At 56.4% G+C, this 13,354-nt stretch overlaps 8 protein-coding genes across 8 annotated transcripts; 3 read left to right on the top strand and 5 right to left on the bottom strand.

The window, feature by feature from the left end:
• Positions 1-284: 284 nt before the first annotated feature.
• Positions 285-1,274, top strand: PG994_000302 (ribokinase; the record flags this gene model as incomplete). The annotated part of the gene is made up of 1 exon (XM_066851711.1): positions 285-1,274. The coding sequence occupies one exon, from the start codon at positions 285-287 to the stop codon at positions 1,272-1,274; it is 990 nt and encodes a 329-aa protein (XP_066722343.1).
• A 430-nt stretch (positions 1,275-1,704) lies between these two features.
• PG994_000301 (uncharacterized protein) lies at positions 1,705-2,732 on the bottom strand (the record flags this gene model as incomplete). The annotated part of the gene is made up of 2 exons (XM_066851710.1): positions 1,705-2,518; positions 2,665-2,732. The coding sequence occupies 2 exons, from the start codon at positions 2,730-2,732 to the stop codon at positions 1,705-1,707; spliced, it is 882 nt and encodes a 293-aa protein (XP_066722342.1).
• Positions 2,733-2,804: 72 nt separating this feature from the next.
• PG994_000300 (uncharacterized protein) lies at positions 2,805-3,627 on the bottom strand (the record flags this gene model as incomplete). The annotated part of the gene is made up of 2 exons (XM_066851709.1): positions 2,805-3,277; positions 3,354-3,627. The coding sequence occupies 2 exons, from the start codon at positions 3,625-3,627 to the stop codon at positions 2,805-2,807; spliced, it is 747 nt and encodes a 248-aa protein (XP_066722341.1).
• A 603-nt stretch (positions 3,628-4,230) lies between these two features.
• Positions 4,231-4,636, bottom strand: PG994_000299 (uncharacterized protein; the record flags this gene model as incomplete). Its single annotated transcript, XM_066851708.1, has 2 exons — positions 4,231-4,467; positions 4,589-4,636. The coding sequence occupies 2 exons, from the start codon at positions 4,634-4,636 to the stop codon at positions 4,231-4,233; spliced, it is 285 nt and encodes a 94-aa protein (XP_066722340.1).
• Positions 4,637-5,414: 778 nt separating this feature from the next.
• Positions 5,415-6,206, top strand: PG994_000298 (uncharacterized protein; the record flags this gene model as incomplete). Its single annotated transcript, XM_066851707.1, has 1 exon — positions 5,415-6,206. One exon carries the CDS (start codon positions 5,415-5,417, stop codon positions 6,204-6,206), a length of 792 nt encoding a protein of 263 aa, XP_066722339.1.
• A 295-nt stretch (positions 6,207-6,501) lies between these two features.
• PG994_000297 (uncharacterized protein) lies at positions 6,502-7,440 on the bottom strand (the record flags this gene model as incomplete). Its single annotated transcript, XM_066851706.1, has 1 exon — positions 6,502-7,440. One exon carries the CDS (start codon positions 7,438-7,440, stop codon positions 6,502-6,504), a length of 939 nt encoding a protein of 312 aa, XP_066722338.1.
• A 713-nt stretch (positions 7,441-8,153) lies between these two features.
• Positions 8,154-11,027, top strand: PG994_000296 (Rad4 transglutaminase-like domain-containing protein; the record flags this gene model as incomplete). The annotated part of the gene is made up of 1 exon (XM_066851705.1): positions 8,154-11,027. The coding sequence occupies one exon, from the start codon at positions 8,154-8,156 to the stop codon at positions 11,025-11,027; it is 2,874 nt and encodes a 957-aa protein (XP_066722337.1).
• Positions 11,028-11,332: 305 nt separating this feature from the next.
• On the bottom strand, positions 11,333-12,295 carry PG994_000295 (uncharacterized protein; the record flags this gene model as incomplete). The annotated part of the gene is made up of 1 exon (XM_066851704.1): positions 11,333-12,295. The coding sequence occupies one exon, from the start codon at positions 12,293-12,295 to the stop codon at positions 11,333-11,335; it is 963 nt and encodes a 320-aa protein (XP_066722336.1).
• Between the last annotated feature and the right edge of the window lie 1,059 nt (positions 12,296-13,354).

Below are 13,354 nucleotides of genomic sequence, written 5' to 3'. Positions count from 1 at the left end.
CAATTGCATAGAGCTACTGCTACTGCTGCTGTACTTCTGCCGCTACCGTCCACCAGTACCGCTCGAGGCTTCGAGTCAGTTTCACTTCCCCAAAACAGCCAATACCAAACAACCCGCTGACGTTGCTCCGCATGTGCATCTAGACCTGACGTTTACAGTATCAAGGCCCAACCAGAGCAAAAAGGCATATCGGATCTGATCAAGCGTGAGCAGGCCAATCGGAGCTCCTGCATTGGAACGAAACCAATCAACCCCTGACACTTTAGCAGTAATTTAAATCTACCATGGCTGCCACCAATACCCAAGTACCCCTCATCACCGTCCTAGGGTCCCTCAACATCGACCTAGTCTCCTATGTGCCACACCACCCCCTCCCAGGCGAGACGCTAACCTCGACCTCCTTCTCCGTCTCGCCGGGCGGCAAGGGCGCCAACCAAGCCGTCGCCTGTGCCAAGCTGTCCCGGACCCGGGCCTCCGTCCAAGATAGAAAAGAGACTGCCCACGTCCGCATGCTCGGCGCCGTGGGCGCCGACACCTACGGCGACATCCTGGTGAAGAACCTGGCCGCGCACGGCGTCGACGCCTCGGGCGTGACCGTGCGCCCGGACCCGGCCAAGACGGGCATCGCCCTTATCGTCGTCGACGAGCCGACGGGCGAGAACCGCATCATCCTATCGCCCGAGGCCAACCACTCGCTGCAACCGGCCGACTTCGCGACCCTGCCCGGCCCCAAGCCGGACCTGCTCATCATGCAGCTCGAGATCCCGCACCCGACGGTCCTGGCCGCGCTGCGGGCCGCGCGCGCCGCGGGAGTCGACGTGCTGTTCAACCCGGCGCCAGCCACGCCCGACCTGGCCGAGGAGGCGTATCAGGGTTTAGCGCACCTGCTCGTCAACGAGACCGAGGCGGCGACCCTGGGCGGCGTGAAGGAGGCCGACCTCGAGGACGAGGCCGGACTCGCGGCTGTGGCCCAGAAATTTCAGGTCCGCGGCGTCCAGACCGTCATCGTGACGCTGGGCGGCCGCGGCGTCTTCTACCGCAGCGCCGACGGCGCGCAGCAGGGGCTCGTGCCCGCCGAGAAGGCCAAGGTCGTGGACACGACGGCCGCGGGCGACACGTTTGCCGGCTCGTACGCGCTCGAGTTCGTGGCCGCCAAGGCGCAGGGGAAGCCGTTCGACATTGCGGCTGCCGTGCGCAAGGCCAACAAGGCGGCGGCGAAGACGGTCGAGAAGCTGGGAGCGCAGGACTCCATACCCTGGCGTGATGAGCTCTAGGTGGTCAACGAATGAAGTGGTCAAAAGCGAAGCAGTGTCAAGTACTTTACTCGATTGTAATGCGAGCTACTTCTACCATCAATAAGAAACAGTAAAAAATCTCCGAGAAAAGGCTACCCCTTATGCTGCTTTTTTTTACGCAAGAAACCACGAATTGTAGCCTTGTAGCCTTTGAGAAGGGCGGCCACCTCCTTTTAACAACTGATATGATGGAAACCCCCTCTCTTCGTTATGCATTAACCCCTTTTTCTTTCTCCATCGGTAGCCGCTTCGGGGCCTTCGTTCTCGGGATGTTGCATCATCCTTCTACCACCCATATAGTACTCGTCAGGGGTTGGAACGATACTGGAAAGGAATATGGACTCAGCAACAACATCGTGCATAGCCATATCGCGTAACAGTTCCCGTCTGTCCGTCCTCTCCCCTCCTGCTACCCCCGACTTCTTCGAGAGACCAGATGGCTGATAGTCTGTCGAGGATCCGGGGATCCGTTTGACACTACTTGCGTAGTAGCTCGGTTGACTTCCTGAAGAAGTACGCCGCATCTCCGTCCATAGCTTTCGGGCCTTTCCGGGCAGCCCACCGCCGTTTTTGGTGGGCTCAGGCTTAGGGTTCCCCTTCGCAGGCTAGTCTGCCGCCTCGGCACTCGTAGGGGTGGCGCTGTAGCCGTTCGCTCCGGAGGAACAGCCGCAGCCCGGACCGTCTCGTCGCTGCCCTGAATGTCCGTACCTGCTCGTCTGTGACGGAGCGGGCTCTTTGGGGTTGTCGTGGCCGTGCTCGTTGCCGTAGTCACGGCCACCTTGCGCGGCGTGGACCGGCTGGCGATGATGCGGTGCATGATGTCGTTGGCTCGGATAGGACCCCAGTGTGCCGCGATTATGGCGAACAGGGTGTTGGACACGGGCGCGCAGGGCGTGGGCCGCGGCGACCAGGCTGACATGGGGTTGTTCCGGGTGATGACGCCGGTCACCCGGGTCTCGAGGTGCGTGCGGGATTGCGACACGCCTTCTATAGCCACTGCCGTGCCTGCGCCACCGATATCGTTGAACGTTGGAAAGCCGGAGTGCGAGTACGACAGCCGCACTTCGATATACTCGGTCTGGACGTTGCCGAGGTGGTACTCGAGGTCCGCCATCAAGCCGTCCGGGTCGTCGCCGTGTGCCTCTCCGTCAATACGGGGAGGCGGTGAGGCGTTGATGCGGGCTTGGACAAGCGTAAGCAAGCTGGAGCCGGGACCAAGCACCCTATATCATTATTGCTGTCAGCATTACTGTCTTTCCTCGCACAGCCGAGCAGAGGAGTCACAGCAACCAACCTGCTAGTGGGTTCGTCCAAGATGTCAATAATCACACTCTCCGAGGTGGGGAGAACTTGGACGTCGATATCGTACAGGTAACCATATCGCGCAAGGCCTTCTTCGCAATGATGCACAGGGAGGAAGCACTGGTTGCTGTGCATCGCGTTCTCGAAGCCGCGGGAGGAGTCGACCGAGTACGGGCGGCAGAGCTGGCCGGAGATCTCGATAGCCGCCTAGACCATGGTGCGGCCGTTCTCCAGCGTCTTAGCTTCGGGCGTGATGGCCACATGGGGAACGAGGAGATAGGGGTCCTGGATAGTAGACGATCCGTCCGACACTTGCACGGAGGAGAGAGAGCCGCCGCTTGGTTGCCGCGTGCCGCCTTTGCTCTGCTCCCCATAGAACCCGTCGTAGCCGAGGGGCAGGAACGGCTCGGGGTCGTACGACGCCTCGGTGCTGCTGCAGCTGCGAGACTCCGGTGGCCCGGACCGCGAAGAGACTCGGGTTGCCAGGGGTGAGCCATACGAAGAGCCGCTTGTTTCGCGCCCTCGTAAGTCGTAGTGGCGGCAAGTGGTCTTCGAGGATAATGCACGGCCATTCGAGAACGACCTTAGCTTAGTCAACAACTTTGGCGTGCTCCTTAGTATATGATAGCTTGAAGCTCTCCGAGACATCATTGAAGCTTTGTGCTTGGGTGTGCTTGGATCTGTGGTTATTGTGAGGAGTCTGTTTCGTTTAGGGGTACGAGGCATTAACTAGGCGGCTAAGCCATCGCAACTCACTCTGCTCCGGAGAGTTTAGGTTCACTACCGGTTCCCCGAAAGCGCTCTCGTTGTTATCACTGCTACAGGACTGGCTGTGCGCGTTTCGCCGTTTCTTGACGACTGTCAAAGACTGAGGGTGCATCCGCCAAGGGTCTCGATCAATACTTGCGGTGGTGCTGGTGCTAGAATTTCTCGTGGGACTGCAATAATGATCCGATGATGCCTGCTCCTCTTCCTTGACAATATGGAGCGCTGGCGGAGTCAACAATGCTTCCATATCTTTGATCGCCATCGTAAGTGTGTTGAAATGCGAAAATGGTACTTGAGCTGGAACTGGACTGGTAGATCGGGCTTCGTATCCCAAGTCGCGGTAAGGCTAGCAAGTGGACAGCGACTTCCCCCAGACATTCTTGATTTTTTTTCGGGTAGACCGTTTGATGATATATGAGCCTACCACGTCTAGCCGAGGTTCTGTGAAATGGCTGCTTCCGCAGTTCCCTTCAACCAATCTATCGGAACAACTGTACCAAAAGAGACTCAGTCTTAAGCAGCGCTGGGGTGGAAGCTGTAGAGGTGGTTACTGCGGGCAACTCGCTTCCACCTGCCTGGGGAAGCTTCACATGCCTCGGATTCATGGTGCTTAACTTCCACAAACTAGCAGGCACGTTCTCCATGCGGGTGTGGTAGTAATGTAGCAATTGAAGGGGCGTCACATTGAATGAGACCCCGTGGGATCATCCGACGGCTTCCTTCGTCGTCTCGCAACAAGTGGTTGAGCGGCTTGCAATTCCAATTATCTCATTCCGGTGTTTACCGTGTCTATAAATGTACAATTGGTCGGATCCCGCATGCCGTGCCTGTCGACCGAGTACCGTCTCATACAAATGCCGCCAGTCTAGTGCTTGGCCTTCTCATCCTTGTCCGCCGAGTCCAGGAATTTCCTAACGCCAGAAATATTAGCTATCGTGTTCGGGGGGCTTGAGAGGGGATCGAAGGCGCACTTGATGAAGTCCTCCTCGTCGGGGCTTGAGGCGTTGATGGGAGGAGTCTGAGCAGCCTTCTTGGCAGGGCTGGGACCGCTGACGGCGAGGTAAGTACCGCCGAAGAGCGCAGAGAGGACACCCATGGCGAGCTGTTCAATGGCAAGAGTTAGCAATGGAAGCGCAATGGCTGGCAAGTTTTGTTGTAGACGTGGGCATCGGAGTTCGGGTTCGACATGGGACATCTCGGGACCCTGGGGGCGGGCGACTAACGTAGTGGGAGCCAATCTTTTGGCCGGCAATGCTGTACATCTGAACCATCTTGGCGGTATTGGAGCGATTGACCTGCTGCGGGTAGGTAGGTGGTGGGTGGAAAGTGAGAGGTTGATGGTAAATCGGATATGGTAAGACTTCCAATGCCAAAACTGCGCAGTAATTGATCTTTGGTAGACGGAGCTTCAATTTGCTGCTTCTGCCGACGCACTGACCATCGAGAAGCTGGTGGGTTTAGGTACCAGCACGCCAGCTGGTGCGGATAGACACAGCTCCATTTAGCGGAATAAGCAGGCTCCGAGAAACCGACAAAGAAGGATGCGCCTTAGGTACCGATCTTACCCGAGGACAGCGCCAATCTTCTAAAGTCCGAGAGCTCGCACCCCTGTAACCGCTGGAGTTAAGGAAGCTTCCAATGGGGAAGATGCATTCGCGACGTCACCTATGTAGTAGAGCAGCTTATGTAGCAATACTTTAGCATAGCATGAAGTAGGAACGGGTTCCCTCTCGTCCTAACTTCAGCCATCCAATACGACCTGCATAGACTTTTCACCATCTAGTATTGAACTCCCGGTTGGCAATAGACTCGTCTATTTGCATTGGTAAATTCGTTGGCGACTATTTTTTGCTGTTGAACGAAGTCTTCTTTCAATATGTCTTGGCTGTGGGGAAAAGGAAAAGGTACCGATAAATCGCACCATGCCACCGATGAATCACCGGCATCACCCCAAGCCGTTGCACCCCCATCGACGACACCCGATCCTCGCAAAGATGCCACCGACTTCGACCCCAGCCGCCTGCCGGAGCGTAAGAAGCTCCCGCGGGCATGCGGCGCCTGGTGGACAAGGAGGACAAGGAGGACAAGGAGGAGAACTTCTACGACGAGCTGGTAGATAGCTACGTCCCGGACAGCACCGAGTCCAACGTGCGCTACGCCGCGTACGCCACCCGCCTGCGCACCATCATGCTGTCCGCCCACCGCTACGTCGCCTACACGTCGGACATCGGCGAGTCGTTCCGCCCCGTCGCCCACCCCTGGCTCGTCCGCGGCGCCTACGGTGTCAGCTGGGCCTACATCCTCGGCGACGTGAGCTACGAGGGTTACAAGGCCTACTGGCAGAACCAGCGCAAGATCGACCCGACCGTCGAGCTTAGTGAGCGCGCCCAGAAGGCTACGGGCCTGACCAACCACGTGATCTCAACTCCGGACGGGGCGGCAGCTGCTGCCGCCGCTGTGGCCGCACCGCCGGGTGAGGTGTTGCCGCTCGAGGACTACAGGACCGTCATGGTGCAGCGAGGTATCTTCCAGAGTCTTGCCAGTATGGGTCTGCCGGCCTTCACGATCCACAGCGTCGTGCGGTATTCAGGACGGGTTATGAAGAATGTAAAGAATGCAAGACTGCGCACCTATGGTCCCATCGGTTTGGGTCTGGCGGTTGTGCCGGCGCTGCCTACGCTGTTCGACAAGCCTGTCGAGGGAGCAGTCGAATGGCTCTTCCACAAGGGCTTTTCGCTCTATGGTGGAGAGGATTACGTGAGAGGGCTGCCCTCTACCGGGCGTGAAGATGCGCTTTCTCATAAACCTGTCTCCAAGAAACCCAAGGAAAAGGAATTGTAATGATAAAGGGGGCGAAACCGGCGCTCTGGAATGGAAACATTAGTTTGGCGTTGGGGGATATCTCAACTCATGCAGTTACGAGATGAGAATCCATGATGCATTTTTTGTACATGGATTCGATGTTCGAAAGCAACACTATTGTAACAACCGTAAACATATTATGAAATCGCGATGGAAGAATGTCGTGTGTGGTTCGATGGTGAATAAATGCCAAATTCTGCCCGATGTGGAGGTATCTATACCCGCCAGAACGCCGTTAATGCAAAGTCATCAGCTCGTCAATACGCTGAACATGCTACATTTGAATCAAGTCCTCAGGGGCACCCACGCCTCTTAATAAAACCACCGTATTCCCGCTCGTCAATGCGACGCCTATCTTCTCGTTATACTCGAGGATGCGGCCTCCCTCCACGTGGAATACCCGTAGCTTGTCTTTCTCGTCGGCCGAAGAGTTGTTCACGTTCTCGACCTGAAGCCCCTTGGCCGCTACGTCCAGAAGGCGACCTACCACCCAGTCCTTGCTGAAGAAGAACTCGCCCTTGGGGAACTTGGCGGTCGTGGTCTCGGCCTCGGCTTCCACGTAGAGGTAAACCCGCTTCTCCGCAGGGAGCTTGGCGTCGCCCTTGGCCGTCTTCTTGAGGTTGTTGACGGCGACGAGCCGGGCGCTCGCGCTCGTCGGCTTCGGCTTGGGCAGGGCCCGCGACGCCTGCTCGCGCTTCTGCGTGCCCCAGGCCTTGAAGCGGGCGAAGGCGCTGCGCGCCGCCTCCCGGCCCGCGTCGATCTTCTGCTGCGACGGGCGCGCGCCCAGCGGGACCAGGTTCTTGCAGTCGTGGTCCTCCTGCAGCCGGTGCTTCAGGCAGTAGTCCCGGTTGCAGCGGTCGCAGTGCACGCCGGGCGTCAGCGAGGTGCCCACCGTCGTCTTGCAGTCCGGCCCCGCGCACGGCTTCTGGGCGACGAAGTCGCGCATGCGCTTGCCCTCGCCCGCGCTGGGCTGGGCGAGCTGCGCCTCGCGCCGCCGGCGGGCCCAGGCCCCTTCGTTGGCGCATCGGTGGGCGGTCTCGGTCCGGTGGTCGAGGCAGAAGGTGTGCTTGCAGGACTGGCAGGCGAAGGGTAGGAAGTCGAGCTGGTTGCAGTATTCGTACTCGCAGTGTTTGCCGATGAGGGTGGCGTCGGCGGTGTCCATCTTGACGTAGGACGTGTCGGGGTTCTCGCTGTTCGAAGAGGAGGAAGCCATCTTGAGATTGGGCCACGCTGGTGAGGATATAGGATATATACGAGAGTATCAAGAAATGTGGAATCTTCTAGGTTGGCCGACGGGTGTGTAAGCCTATTCACAACCCGCCTTATTTAGCTGTAGGTAGGCTACTGGCCCTACGAATGACAGTTTACCCAAGAAATAGCTGGGAGGCGAAAGGGGAACAGCCTCGGCAACGTGTACCTACCAAATGGCAAGGTGCGTATTATTGCAAGGCTGCTGTTGCGATTGCGCAAGCTGAAATGAGATAGTGTCAGAAGAAGGGTCTCGAATTGTCTCTCATTTGTCACTACCTGTAACTTTACCTAGTGTGGTAAAGAAGTACCTGAATGTACCTAAGGTAAGGCTTTCTGCGCCCCTAGCACCTAGCTGAATCAACAGGCCTCTACTTTGGCTGTCCTGACAGTGGGTTTGCACGCTAAAGATAAAAAGTAACCTGGCTCCATTCCAGCAGATCGGACCCTAATGGCTTTAGTGCTGAATCTGGGGAGGCAGATTCAATGAGGTCACTCACTCATGTTATTCATACATGCAATTTCAATGACGATGCTGCAGTTTGCTTTTGGTTTTTGATAAGACCATACTTCAACTACCTGTTTGTCATGTCGCCAAGACCAGTTTGATTTGCTCTCTCTTAACACTCTCCCTTGGCCACATTTTGCATCTTCCATCGTTCGTTACGCGGCGACAAAATGCCACCTCACGTCCCTCGCAAACGGCTGCGCTCCAGGTCACCTGTGAAAGGTGCACGCGTTGAAAAGGCGTCCGCCAGAGGGAAAGGCAACGCGAAGGCACAGGTTACACCGAAGAAGAGAGCTATACCGCGCAAATCTACTTTATTTGATGATTTGGATGCGGGTGTAAAGCAGCGTTCTGCTGAGAAAGTGAAGTCCGCTTTGCAACAAATGCATGAAGATGAAGACGATGCAAGCGACAGCAGCTCGCTAAGCTCTCATTCGGACGCCGAGTTCGAAGATGTCCCGGCTGCCAAGAGACAGAAGGTCGGCAACGAGACCGTTGATGCGTCGGAAGACGACGATGATATGGAATTTGAGGATGTCCCGGACCATGAACACCAATCAGATCCGGTGCTCTCGGGAGATCTAGAGCTGACTCTTTACCAAGACAAAATACCCCTGTCCACGAATTTGGGCAAAAAGGGGCCTACAAAACAGGAGAAACAAGCTCGGATTCTCACCCATTGTATGCATGTGCAATTCCTCATGTGGCATAATGCCATCAGGAACTCGTGGCTATGTGACCAGGAAGTCCAAGCTATCATGATATCACACCTGCCGCCGCGGTTATGGGAAGACGTCGAGCGCTGGAGACGAAGTAGCGGGCTTGATGCGGCTCAGGAGGAAGAAGTCCCCAAGGACAAGAAGAATGTTAAAGGAAAACCGCAGTTGAGGTCAAAAGGGAAAGGAAAGCAGGCAGCCCAGAAACCTACGAGGGTTTGGGGGAAAGCTGCCGAGAGACTCGAGAAAGGTGTTCCTGACATGAGCCACGGCGATCCACTCTTCAGACTTATGAAGTTGTTGAATGCGTGGTGGAAGCAAAGGTTTCGAGTTATGCAACCGGGGCTGAGGAAAATTGGTTACATGGATATGAGAAGGTTGGCCAAGATTAGGGGAGGACACGAAAACGAAGAACACGACCCCGAAAAGTATGGTGAGCGCATCAAAACCTTGGAGGAATTCCGGATTTGCGCGCAAGAATGTAACGGCAGCCGGGATGTAGGAGCTCAATTGTTCACCGCACTCCTGCGCGGGCTTGGTCTCGAGGCACGCTTGGTGGCAAACCTACAATGTCTGGGCTTCGGCTGGAGTAAGGCAGAGGAAGCCGGTGAAGATAAGCCGGCCAAGGAGGCGAGCACCAGTGGGAAAGGAGAGTCCAGTACAAACGACAAAGCAGCCTCTGCAACAAAGAAGAAGAAGCCTCTCGCTCGACCGACACGACGACGTACTCGCAAAAGTGATGCCGATGCTTTGACGATGGACCTAGATGAATCAGACGAGTTTGCGGACCCTATCAGCGAAGAAAATGATGACGATTCAGTAGTTGAGGTCACCTTCGAGCGCACAAAGCCTAAAGGACCGGCCAAGTCGTTCGACAAGGATTTGGAGTTTCCGCACTACTGGACTGAAGTTCTGTCACCGGTTACGAATGAATATCTACCTGTTGATGCGATTGTCAAGTCTGTCATTGGCACAAGCAGGGAGCTTATTGAGTCGCTCGAGCCTCGCGGAAGCAAGGCTGATAAAGCCAAACAAATCATGGCCTATGTGGTTGGCTTTTCGCAAGATGGAACGGCCAAGGATGTCACTGTACGGTATCTCAAGAAGCGATTATATCCTGGGCGAACCAAAGGGTTCAGGATGCCTGTGGAGAAGGTGCCTATCTACAACACACACGGCAAAGTCAAGAGATATGAGCAATTCGACTGGTTCAAGAAGATTATGAGTGGCTACGCTCGCGGTAGTAGGAAGCAGCCTGTTACCGAGATCGATGAGCTCGAAGAGTCGACAGATCTAAAGCCGGCTGTTCCCGAGAAGAAGGAAGTCAAGGAGGGCGAAGAGACTCTACAATACTACAAGCAGTCGAAAGAGTACGTGCTCGCAAGGCACCTCAAGCGGGAAGAAGCGCTACTCCCCTCGGCAGTCCCTGTCAAGGTCTTCCGCAATAAGGGTAAAGGCAACAAGGTCGAAGAGGAGGACGTGTACCTCCGCAAGGATGTGGTCGAGGTCAAGAGCGCCGAAACATGGCATAAGTCAGGCCGGGCACCGCTGCCCGACGCAGAGCCCCTGAAGCACGCGCCGTACCGCGCCGCCACTACCAACCGACGGCGCGAGATCGCCGAGATGGAGGCGCGGACGGGCGAAAAGGTGCTTCAGCCACTATACAGTATCGACCAGACCGACTGGATCATCCCGGAACCCATCAAAGACGGCGTTATCCCCAAGAACGACTACGGCAACATCGACATGTTCGCCGAGCACATGTGCCCTGAGGGCGCGGTCCACGTGCCGTACCGCGGCACCGTGAAGGTTTGCAAGCGCCTCGGGATCGACTTCGCTGAGGCCGTAGTCGGGTTCGAGTTCGGCCACCGCATGGCTGTACCTGTTATCCACGGCGTCGTTGTTGCCGAGGAGCACGAGGAGCGCGTGCTCGAGGAACTCGAGAAGGACGAGGCGGAGCGTAAGCGGAAAGAAGACGAGAAACGGCGCAAGGCGGCTCTGAGCGGCTGGCGCAAGTTCATCATGGGTCTGCGTGTGGCCGATCGGCTCAAGCAGGAATACGCCAATGTTGAGGATATCGAGGTCTTTCACCCTAACGGCAAGGGTTCTGGGAAAGGGGGCGATCCAGGCGACGATGGTGATGATGCCGATTTGCGAGCCATGAAGGAGAAAGACGAGAATATGGGCGGCGGGTTCTTGCCAGAAGGCCATGAGGAAGATGATGACGATGACGAGCCGAAACAGACTCATTCTTCGAGCTATTTCCCCATGGGCCATGAAGACGACGACGACGACGACGATGGGGTTGACCCATTTGAGATAGAATAAACTAACTAGGAATCACTATAGGGGCAGTGCTATCGAGCATATAGTTTTACAGTAGCGAGCAGTATCTTATTCGCGATAAAGAAGGATCAAATCCGGTTGTAAGAATTCAAGAGACTACTATTGTTTTTAAGTCTATACGCCAGTATCTATGAAAATGTTATCCCAACAAATAAAAGGCATCGCTCATAATCAGCAAACATTAACGCCTGAGTATTCTCCGATGTATAGCCCAGCTACACTCGACATGTTGAGTCACCGCCACCATGATATGATGCATTTAGTACCTCTGAGTACCTGCATCCTGCTCACAAGGACCCGAGGCGCTCCACGTCTCTCGATTCCCAGGTCATCTTGACAACGCTCCAGTAGTACTGCGGGTCCTCGCGCGCGTGGTTGCAGTGCGCCGTCTTCTTGTAGCGGACGACGAGGCTGGGGATCTTGAAGCGGCGCGCGCTCTCCTCGGCGTGGTCCTCGACGTCCTTCCACCGGATCAGGTCGTCGGCCTCGGAGAAGATGTAGGCGCGCGGGACCCCGACGCACGGCCAGAGGCCCTCGTCGTTGAGGGCGCGCCGCGTCTTGCTGATGGTGTTGTTCTCGTAGCCCACACAGGCCGCGATGAGGACCCAGGCCACCGCCAGGATGACGAAGCCGACGGCCACGCCGAGGGACCGCACCAGGATGTTCTGCGGCAGCGACCGCTTGAACGCGTTGACGTTGCTCATGAACCGCGCCGTGCCGGGCGTGCTGTCGAACACGAAGGCGCCCACGGGCAGCTGCCGCCGCGTCATCGACAGGTACGCCCGCGCCACGCACACGGCCTTGTTGGAGCCGCCCTCGGAGAAGGCGTGCAGCAGCAGGCTGGGCTGCTGCTGCTGGCCCCCGCCCTGCCCCTCGAGGGCCGCGGCGCCGAAGCAGCTGCTCGTGCGGCCCTGGATGTAGCCCACGGCCGCGGTGAGGGCGGCCACCTTCTTCTCGGTCGACCAGAGCAGCAGGTCGTCGACCGACGTCGTCACCACCATGATGGGCGTGTACGGGTAGATCTCGTTGTAGGTCTGCGTGTACTTGGCGATGTGCTTGGGCAGGGCCCCCGTCCACGACGTGATGAGGATCATGGCCGGCGCCCCCTGGCGGTTGAAAGGGAAGGCGCCGCCCGCAAAGGCTTGTGCCTTCTTGGAGAGGGACGGCATATGCCGGTCTTGGACCCAGATGGAGGGCGCGAGCCATGTGAATCCGGGTATGAATTTGTTTTCCTCGGATGGGTGGCCCATTATGACCGATGGACTACGTACCAAGAGGTGGAAGAAGTAGTGGTAGTAATGATAGACATGAAAGGAACGTTAGAGATGGCAGGGTGGAAAGACCAGAGTGAAAAGTAACAGCCAAGAGCATCTGGAATCTGGGCAGCGGCCCCCCTATGCTGAAGCCGAGAAGATATGATGATGAATGCATATGCGAAGACGGTCCGCTTCTCCATGGCCGTGTCCTTGGGCGAAATAGGGGCGTGTCTGCGAATCTTGTTTAAAGGCATCAAGCATCCTGTCTTATTTCCACAATGCCTACTACAGAACGAAGACTATAATGGTAGGTGTGTAAGTAACGGAACTCCAAGGGGTAGGTAACCTCGTAGCCTATGCGTTTCGGAAAGATGTCCCCGGACCGTGGCAGGAGCTGGTCCATATTTGGACGTGCTCGCTATATCTTACCTGCTTACTTAGTACGTCTGTCCAGTTCCTGTGGGTATTAGACCGAGACCGAGACCACGGCGGTGCCTAGGGGGCGGCGGGTGAAGCTTAACTAAGCCATCGGGTAGTCTCGCAATCAAACGACTCAGGAGAAAGGAACATCCGGTGGGATCTAGAAGCCGAAAGCCGAGTAACAAATGCACCTTGGCAGATACAAGAGGATAATCGGCCAGGACTGCAGTCAGCCTTCCTCGAGGATCAAATAACAGCAGAAATTGCAACGTGCCTTTTAGACATCTCGCCGTTGACGCCACCTTTCCGCTAGGTCACTGAGAGGACAAGCAACGGCGCACCAAGTCAGACAGTAAGATTATAAACTGGAATTGCGTCGCTAAAGATCGATTCGACATTCGAATCTGATCTCGTGGAAGATCCTGGCATGCCATCTGCCGTGTGTCACAACTGTGCTATGGCGACGCTTTGATGCTGTCCTAAGATAGGGGCGCCACTTTCTTTCTTCCTTCTTCGCCCGGCTCATATCTGTCTGTAAGACTGCCACTGCTTCTCGTGTGTGATACCTACTTGCAAGCTCTGTTCGCCTTCCCTTCCTTTCGTTGCCTCCCATTCCTTTCGTTTCTTCCCACC

This window comes from Apiospora phragmitis (genome assembly GCF_038363925.1).
Source record: "Apiospora phragmitis strain CBS 135458 chromosome Unknown utg000001l:1.0-2902119.0:1.0-2906034.0, whole genome shotgun sequence".
NCBI classification, from domain to species: domain Eukaryota; kingdom Fungi; phylum Ascomycota; class Sordariomycetes; order Amphisphaeriales; family Apiosporaceae; genus Apiospora; species Apiospora phragmitis.
Note: the sequence above shows the minus strand (reverse complement) of the source record. Positions and strands in the feature narration are given on the sequence as shown.